Source organism: Phyllobates terribilis, unplaced genomic scaffold, assembly GCF_046119375.1.
Source record: "Phyllobates terribilis strain yellow unplaced genomic scaffold, ASM4611937v1 Scaffold_1__5_contigs__length_1240528914, whole genome shotgun sequence".
Classification (NCBI taxonomy): domain Eukaryota; kingdom Metazoa; phylum Chordata; class Amphibia; order Anura; family Dendrobatidae; genus Phyllobates; species Phyllobates terribilis.
In genome coordinates this window covers 753,832,027-753,842,116 of record NW_027362761.1, presented here as the reverse complement: position 1 = coordinate 753,842,116, position 10,090 = coordinate 753,832,027, and the positions used below count along the sequence as shown (strand labels likewise).

The 10,090-nt window shown below is 49.1% G+C and overlaps 1 protein-coding gene across 1 annotated transcript in view; it reads left to right on the top strand.

Moving 5' to 3' along the window:
• The first annotated feature begins 2,053 nt into the window (after positions 1–2,053).
• Positions 2,054–10,090, top strand: part of TMPRSS9 (transmembrane serine protease 9) — a 134,868-nt gene continuing 126,831 nt past the window's right edge. Inside the window, exon 1 of the mRNA XM_073636898.1 lies at positions 2,054–2,198. Within this exon, the coding sequence (XP_073492999.1) occupies positions 2,054–2,198 (145 nt within the window). The remainder of the gene's footprint in view (positions 2,199–10,090) is intronic.

The window sequence follows — 10,090 nt, the reverse complement described above, 5'->3', positions numbered from 1 at the left end:
AATTTAGGAAGCCCTTGCAGTCACAGCATTGGCATTACCACTATAGGAGACCCACTCCTTTATAATGGGAACATTTTTTTTATGGAAGCCCTCCTCTATGTCACTTCAAAAGGGTATTGGGGTGCGTCCAAATTTTTGGCAGCCCTTACAGTCACTGCATACGCAATAACAGTATAGGAGACCCACTCATTAATAATGGGAACAGCAAAGCATAGCCGGCTGATGGCTCTCTAACAATAGTGAGGGCCAACTGCTGGCCCTTCAAGAATAGTAAGGGCCGTCTGACGGCCCGATGAAAATAGGCTTTGTGACTTTCAGAGTCCCTCCTTCATAAATAAAACAGGATGTGTCTCATCACTTCTCACACACAACATGGCCGGATAAGGTAGTAAAATGTTAAAATAACATTTACTGGTGAATGTATTTTTCACCATTGAAAGCAATGTAAAAATGCAAAACCTCATCAAAAACGCTACGTGTGAACATAGTTCAAGGTGAGGAGGAGCATTTTTGTTTCTGGTTATTTATTTTGCCTTATATACAAGTCATTACCCAGTAAAGGATGTTCCTTAACATTTTTCCCAGGAAAATCCATTTTTGTTTTTTTTTTTGTATGTTTTATTGTGAGTCCATAAAAGTGGCGTAATACTCTGACAATATTGTTGACAGCAGTGACCTGGGAGTCAGAGATGCTTCCAGGGGTCTTCTACATGCTGTTCCCATGTCATTTGAGCACTGTTCCCATCGATGTGGGCAATTTTTAGGCCCTCTGCAGACCTCCGGGGGGAGCCGCCGGAAAAATGCTCGAGTTTCCCATAGACTTACATTGGGCTCGTTACTCGGACCGAGCATTCGAGCATTCCAATTTGCTCGACTCGAACAACGAGTACCCGAGCATTTTAGTGCTCGATTATCACTAATGCCAAACAATTGTGAGGGCGGGTTATACAGAGATCATGAATATGGAGGAATACCTGGCAGCAGGCATGCTAGACATCTAGTGATAATCTCTTGGTGATATAAAAGAGGATTTTATTAAAACTACAGCAAAGTCTAAAAAGTGACACATTGCTGCAATCAGGGTCTGTGTTTCTACATTATGCTGCTCTCAGATTAGGAGGCGAAAACCTGGTGATATATTCCCTTTATTTGCTTGATTTATGTTGCCACATTCAAGCATCAGTAGCTCTTAAAAAGACAGTAGTCAAACAGTTTTGTGTGTATCTTTGTCTGCAGTTGGTTAAGTAAAGTTGAATTGTTTGAATTTCATAGAAATAGTTAATGGCAGACATATCTCAGGTTCACCAGGATTACTTTCTCAGATGTTTTACTTGCTTTTCTCTTTAAGATGTATTTCTCTACATATTTCTTAAAGGGGTTGTTCAGTCCAAATCGATAAGTCTGCAGTCACTCTGTGTGACTGCAGACTTATGAATCTCCGCAGCGCACGCACTGTGCGTTGCAAAGATTCGCCGGTTTCTGAGCCGGGACCGGAGGGTATGTATGCGTTATACAAACTCCTGGCCAGGGCCCCACTAGTGGACATAGCCGTGTTCCATACACTTGTATGGAGCAAGGCCACGCCCACTGGACGACGTCACTGGTCTGGGCGTGGCCTCGCTCAATACAAGTGTATGGTGTATGAGAGGGTGTCAATCAGTATGCAAGGAAATGATTACAGTGCACTCCCTGAATAGTGAGCAGTGACTGTAACTGCTCCCTGCACCACCCAATGACTGAAAACGAGTGGCTGCAGGGAGAATATAACTTAATTTTCTTCCTGTAGCAGTTGCTTCACTAAGGCAGCCAGATGTGATTTAAATATTTAAATGCTAATTACCCATAGTTAACTACGATGTCTGCAAGTAAATATTTTCTGGAGTTGACAGGTTACTTTTAAGTGTGTGAAATGGAAAGTTTTTTGTGAAAATGCCTTCATGAAAAGTGCACCCCTATACTGCTGACCTTAATGCCCTACAATTTTTTTTTGATGCATTACTGTCAAATTGTGAAAGTGGCATGACACTTGTCTACTCTCTACAGCTCTGTTGCAATGGCTGGCCAGCAATGTGACGATACACTGCCTGTGTTAGATGTGGACAAGATGAATTTCATACACACACGATGCTGCAAATGGACATTGGCCTCAATATTTCTTGGAGGCACGGCCATCAGTCTCACAGCCGGACTATTAATAAGTAAGTGTGCATATTTTTTTCTTACCTAAACACTATTACTCTCTTTAAAAATGGTCTAATAGATGACTGTATTCACTGGGGGAAATCCCTGCTAGTTCTTGGTTAAATGGAACCTGTCATGTTGAAAATGGTATGTTATCTATATGCATATGAGTCCAGTGGGCAGTCCTATTCAGTGACTGACAGTGTTTCCTTTTGTCTTTATGTAGAGATAGCTGTCAATCACTGAGTAGGACCACCTATTAGACTCCAGAGATCTCAATGAGTAAAATACAAGTTACACTGAATTTTTTCTAACAAAACCATATCTCATTCTGCTCAGCTTCTCTGTATCAAGCTGTTCACAGATCAGACAGCATATACATTGTGATAGTTTCCTTTTAAATACTTGGTGCCGCATGCAATTTATTTTCCCACAGATATTTCACACTTTGGCTCCCCTCTCAAATTATTTGCCCCATCATACTACTAAATATAAATACTACTGAAGTAATATGATCAATTATTATATACAACAAACAAATGAATTCAGTTTTGATCAGAATAAATAATTAAAGAAGACTTTTCACTGGATTTTCTAATTTAAATATGATCTGAATATTTTAAATTAAATCTGAATATTTCCTCCAATTACCATAGTTCTACAGATGCTGGAACAGTCTTTTTTTGTGCCCTTCTGTTCCAAACTTATGCCCCCTGATTATAAAAATCGCCCAGTGTACACATTTTCAAACAATTGGGCGTATACCACAGAACCTCTCTGTGGGTGTTTGCTTTTTCGTTTCTATGATGCTGGCCAATCAAAACAGGGGCATGTCGTAGAAGAAAAACGATCCAGAATCAGCAACACAATGCCAATTGGAGGAGGTATACAGTTTAAAGGGATTCTGTCACCACATTTGATCTATGTAACCTATTAATATGGGCATACATGTTATAGACTGCTGAGGAGATTGATACCTGTGTGTCTCATATCAGATGCCTTGTTGTAGAAAATCAGCTTTTATCGCTTTATGTAAATGAGTTCTTCCAGGCTATGTAGTGGACGCTGCCCGGCAGATAAAGCTGCCTCCTCGATTCATTATCTTTCTCTTCCCACATCGTCACTCTGTTCCTGTGACGTCAGGTGCACGGCTAGAAATCCCACTCCAGCGCATTTTGACTGCTGTCGCTACCCTTCACCCATCTATGGGCATTGGCTTCACGTAGCTTCTGTGCAGGCAACAGCGATTCTCTATTACTTCCACTCCCAGTGATCTACCAGTGATTTTATTAAACTGGGGCATCAGAAATGACATTCTTACTCTGCAGGGAGGGAGGAAGGAAGTCAGGAGTGCTCCTTTTTGCGCGCTGGAGATCACTGTGAAGCCAATGCCCATAGATGGGAGGAACACTGAAGAGGAGCTACGAAAGTCAGAACATGTAGGCTTGTAAGGCTCCCAGGGCAGTAGCCGTGGGCGACCTGCTGCTTCTCCACACCCTTGCACCCCACAAACAATAAGTGTCCTAGTCCATATGTAGTGTGCTATGGAGCTTGCTTTTCAATCACTTGTAGGCCGGAGGCCTCCGCTGCATCCACGTCCTTAGGTCCAGGATCAGCAGCATACCTATCAGGGGAAGTACATCAGTCTTTAATATGCAGTTTCAGGCACAGCACCCTCCAGTTCCAGCTTCATCAACATAGTATATTTTAAGCCTCTGCTTATGTTCAGCTCTGACTATCCTACTCATCAGCTCCAGGGATTTCCCATCTGACATCACCACACTTGCGAGATTCACTACACTTCCCTTCACGCGTTTCCCCGTCCGGCTTCCTCTGTATGGAAGAGAATAAGGCACACTTCCCAGTGCCTAGTTCGTGCTTAGGCCCTGGACGTTACAGGAATTTACGCAGGAAATCTGGTATGACCTCATGCTGCCAGAACAATATGTACTCCACGTGCCTCCAGCCCACTGCAGCTTGAATCTGAACTTCACACGAACTTCACACTACCTCAGACTGACTAAACCAGGAAATTCTTCCACTTTTTGCTTGACCTAAACCCCTCCCATGCTGGGCTGGTCCTAAAAATGTAACTGTATCCTATACTGTACACTAATAAGGCCCACCACTGCCTATCTGCCCTAATAGCCCTATCTATTACTAACTAAACACTAAACCATGTTCTATACTGTCCCTACCCCTGAGCTGAGTGTATCAAGTTACCTTAGGCGTTCCTAATACAGTACCCACACGCCAGCATCAGTACTTATAACACTCTATCCATTTTACATTATTCCATAAAAACATAATACAATGCATATTAGCATTCTCACTACAATTGTTGTCTTCAAGGGAAGGTATATGACAGTCCCTGTCACACCCTTACAGGCTCGGGACTTCCAGTCGCGTACCTGATGTCACAGGGACAGAGTGAGGATGTGGAAGAAGAAAGTTAGGATAATGAACCGAGGAGGTAGCGCTATCTTATGGGCAGCATACGCCCTATAGCCTGGAAGAGGTTATTTACATAAAGAGATAAAAGCAGATTTTTACACAAGACATCATCCATGTGGCATACAGGTAGGACTTTTTCAGCAGTCTATAACCTATATGCCCATTATAAATAGGTTAGAAAGCTCAAATGTGAGACAGATTTCCTTTGAATTAAAAAATTCAGTGAAAGGTCATCTACCAGTGACCCACTGGTAGCACCTCTTTTTACTCTTTTTCTCTTGATAAATAATATCCAGTTATCATATTTAGACAGAAAATATTGCATTCTACATTGCTTTCATTTGGTGATTTTCAACTTTCATTTGGTGATTTTACCAACATTTTTATTAATATTAGTGGTGACAGTAGTAGCAGCTTTTGCATGGCATAATATGGTGGTAATACATTGTAATAGTTACAGAAGATTGTGTAGTAGATGGCCACATTTTTTTATACAGTTTAAAAGAAGGAATACCAATGTCTACTTGCTCAACTGATGAAACACTTTTGGCGTTCAGGCTTAACATTTACAGTATTTAACTTGCTTAATTAGTACCATTAATTACCAGAGCACATTACCTTCATTGTCACTTCATTGGGGCTTACAATCTACATTCCCTATCAGTATGTCTCTGGTGTGTGGGAGGAAACTGGAGAACCCAGGGGAAATGCACGCAAACACAGGGAGAACATACAAACTCCTTGCAGATGTATTTCTTCAACACAGAAATATCAACATTTTTATTAATATTAGTGGTGGTATTAGTAGCAGCATCTTACATGGCATAATATGGTGGTAATACAAATGTGGACAAAATTGTTGATACGCAACTATTAAAGTAAGAAAAACCCACAATGATCACTGAAATAACTTGAAACTGACAAAAGTAATTTTCAATTTGAATTTACTTATCAACTAATGAAAATCAGATACTGTTTTTGAATTTTGGTCCAACAGAAAAATTTTAAAACACAAACTAATGAAATTGGTCTGGACAAAAATACTGGCTCCTGTAGCGCCGGCAGGGACGCCGACTCACTCGCCGCCATGGCCCCCCATCCCGCACTTCCTTCTCCTCCTGCTGCTGCCCGGGGTCTGCGCATGGCTGCAAAAACACGAGCCTGTCTTGGATTGACGAACCGGAGAAGTGCTCCGTTGAGGTCAGGCACAAGAGATGTCTAGTCTCCATTCGTCCTGCTCAACCTCCAGCTACTCTATCAAATTTATCTGGCTTGCCCCCTGCTTATTGCACGTTTGCTGATGTCTTCAATAAAAAGGAGGCAGAGACACTACCACCTCATAGGCCGTACGACTTCCCTATAGATCTCCTTCTTGGCTTTTCTCTTCCACAAGGCCGTATCTACCCCCTCTTCCAGGCCGGGACCCGAGCCATATCCGAGTATAACAAAGAGAATCTAGCCAGGGCATTTATCCGGAAGTCTTCCTCCCCGGCTGGAGCAAGATTCTTCTTTGTGAAGAAAAAGGACGGCTCACTTTGTCCCTGTTTTGACTACAGGGGTCTCAACCAGATAACGATCAAGAATAAATACCTTCTGCCCCTCATTTCAGAGTTGTTTGATCATCTGAAAGGTTCCAGAATCTTCATGAAACTTGACCTGTGGGGGAAGTGTATAACCTGATCCCAATATGCCAGGGGGACGTGTGGAAGACTGCCTTTGACACCCGCGATGGCCATTATGAGTGTCGTGTAATGCCATTTGGGCTCTGTAATACCCATAGGCGGATTATAATGAGGGCAATCTGGGCTACCGCCCGGGGCCCCAGGGCTCCAGGGAGTCTATAGCCAGATTTCCCTCATTATAATATGTGCGGTGCCGCAGCACATACCGGCAGTCAGAGGTGGGGGGCCCCCGGACCACTTCCCCAGCAGCGGTGCACAGCCGCTGCTTCTTCTTTGGCCGGGCCAGCACTGCACCTGTTAACTTCCCTGTGTGCTGGCCCGGCCGCGTCACAGCTAGGAGACACGGACCTGTGCGCGGCCGTGTCTGCTAGTGTGACGTCACGCAGTGCGCGCCCTGCACTGCTACTTACCACCGGAGAGGAGCTGGACGACGGGAGCCGGGGGATGGTGAGTGAGTGAGTGTGTGAGTGTATGTGCAGATATCATTGTGTGATGTCTGTTTATATGTATTTTTGTGTTTCAAATGTGTTTATGCGTATATGTATGTATCTGTCTGTATATGTTTGTGTGTGTGCGCGACTGCGTGCTGCCTCCCGCTGTCTCTGGGGGGCACCATGCGGCCTCCCGCTGTCTCTGGGGGGACGCCGTGCGGCCTCCTGCTGTGTATAGATGGTGCCATGCGGCCCCCTGCTGTGTATAGATGGCACCATGCGGCCCCCTGCTGTGTATAGATGGTGCCGTGCCGTCTCCTGCTGTGTATAGATGGCTACGTGTGGCCCCCTGCTGGGTATAGATGGCTACGTGTGGCCTCCCGCTGTGTATAGATGGCACCGTGTTGCCTCCCGCTGTGTATAGATGGCACCATGCGGCCCCCTGCTGTGTATAGATGGCGCCGTGCGGCCTCCTGCTGTGTATAGATGGCGCCGTGCGGCCTCGTGCTGTTTACAGATGGCTACGTGCGGCCTCCTGCTGTGTATAGATGGCACCGTGCGGCCTCCTGTTGTGTATAGTTGGCACCGCGCGGCCCCCTGCCGTGCGGCCTCCCGCTGTGTATAGATGGCACCGTGCGGCCTCCCGTTGTGTATAGATGGCACCATGCGGCCCCCTGCTGTGTATAGATGGCATTGTGCGGCCTCCTGCTGTGTATAGATGGCGCCGTGCGGCCTCATGCTGTGAATAGATGGCTACGTGCGGCCTCTCGCTGTGTATAGATGGCACCGTGCGGCCTCCTGCTGTGTATAGATGGCGCCGTGCAGCCTCCTGCTGTGTATAGATGGCTACGTGCGGCCTCATGCTGTGTATAGATGGCTACGTGCGGCCTCCCGCTGGGTATAGATGGCATTGTGCGGCCTCCTGCTGTGTATAGATGGCTACGTGCGGCCCCCTGCTGTGTATAGATGGCACCGTGCGGCCTCCCGCTGTGCATAGATGGCACCGTGCGGCCTCCTGCTGTGTATAGATGGCGCCTTGCGGCCCCCTGCTGTGGGTAGATGGCGCCGTGTGGCCTCCCGCTTTCTCTGGGGGGGCGCCATGCGTCCTCCCGCTGTATCTGGGGGGTGCCGTGCGGCCTCCCGCTGTGTATAAATGGTGCCATGTGGCCCCCTGCTGTGTATAGATGGCACCGTGCGCCCCCTGCTGTGTATAGATGGTGCCGTGTGGCCTCCTGCTGTGTATAGATTGCGCCACCCGGCCCCCTGCTGTGTATAGATGGCTACATGCGGCCTCCTGCTGTGTATAGAGGGCACCGTGCGGCCTCCTGCTGTGCATAGATGGCACCGTGCGGCCCCCTGCTGTGTACAGATGGCTACGTGCGGCCTCCTGCTGTGTATAGATGGTGCCGTGCGGCCTCCCGCTGTCTCTGGAGGGTGCCGTGCGGCCTCCCGCTGTGTATAGAGGGTGCCATGCGGCCCCCTGCTGTGTATAGATGGTGTCGTGCGGCCTCCTGCTGTGTATAGATGGTGCCGTGCGGCCCCTGCTGTGTATAGATGGCTACGTGCGGCCTCCTGCTGTGTATAGATGGCACTGTGCGGCCTCCTGCTGTGTATAGATGGCACCGTGCGGCCCCTTGCTGTGTATAGATGGCTACGTGCGACCTCCCGCTGTGTATAGATGGCACCGTGCAGCCTCCTGCTGTGTATAGATGGTCCCGTGCGGCCTCCTGCTGTGTATAGATGGCTACGTGCGGCCTCCTGCTGTGTATAGATGGCACCGTGCGGCCCCCTGCTGGGTATAGATGGCTACGTGCGGCCTCCCGCTGTGTATAGATGGCACAGTGTGGCCTCCCGCTGTGTATAGATGGCACCATGCGGCCCCCTGCTGTGTATAGATGGCGCCGTGCGGCCTTGTGCTGTTTATAGATGGCTACGTGCGGCCTCCCGCTGTGTATAGATGGCACCGTGCAGCCTCATGCTGTGTATAGATGGCACCGTTTGGCCCCCTGCTATGCGGCCTCCAGCTGTGTATAGATGGCACCGTGCGGCCTCCCGCTGTGTAGAGATGGCACCATGCGGCCTCCTGCTGTGTATACATGCCGCCGTGCGGCCCCCTGCTGTGTATAGATGGCTACGTGCGGCCTCCTGCTGTGTATAGATGGCACCGTGCGGCCTCCTGCTGTGTATAGTTGGCACCATGCGGCCCCCAGCTGTGTGGCCTCCCGCTGTGTATAGATGGCACCATGCGGCCACCCATTGTGTATAGATAGCACAATGCGGCCCCCTGCTGTGTATAGATGGCATCGTGCGGCCTCCTGCTGTGTATAGATGGCGCCGTGCGGCCTCATGCTGTGTATAGATGGCTACGTGCGGCCTCCCGCTGTGTATAGATGGCTACGTGCGGCCTCCTGCTGGGTATAGATGGCATTGTGCGGCCTCCTGCTGTGTATAGATGGCTATGTGCGGCCCCCTGCTGTGTATAGATGGCACCGTGCGGCCTCCCGCTGTGCATAGATGGCACCGTGCGGCCATCTGCTGTGTATAGATGGCGCCTTGCGGCCCCCTGCTGTGTATAGATGGTGCCGTGCGGCCTCCCGCTGTCTCTGGGGGGGCACCATGCGGCCACCCGCTGTATCTGGGGGGTGCCGTGCGGCCTCCCGCTGTGTATAAATGGTGCCATGTGGCCCCCTGCTGTGTATAGATGGCACCGTGCGCCCCCCTGCTGTGTATAGATGGTGCCGTGCGGCCTCCTGCTGTGTATAGATTGCGCCGTGCGGCCCCCTGCTGTGTATAGATGGCTACTTGTGGCCTCCTGCTGTGTATAGATGGCACTCTGCGGCCCCCTGCTGTGTACAGATGGCTACGTTCGGCCTCCTGCTGTGTATAGATGGCGCCGTGCGGCCTCCCGCTGTCTCTGGAGGGTGCCGTGTGGCCTCCCGCTGTGTATAGATGGTGCCATGCGGCCCCCTGCTGTGTATAGATGGCATCGTGCGGCCCCCTGCTGTGTATAGATGGTGCCGTGCGGCCTTCTGCTGTGTATATATGGTGCCGTGCGGCCCCCTGCTGTGTATAGATGGCTACGTGCGGCCTCCTGCTGTGTATAGATAGTGCCATGCGGCCTCCTGCTGTGTATAGATGGTGCCGTGCGGCCCCCTGCTGTGTATAGATGGTGCCGTGCGGCCTCCTGCTGTGTATAGATGGCTACATGTGGCCTCCTGCTGTGTATAGATAGTTACATGCGGCCTCCCGCTGTGTATAGATGGCACCGTGCGGCCTCCTGCTGTGTATAGATGGCGCCGTGCAGCCTCCTGTTGTGTATAGATGGCTACGTGTGGCCTCCTG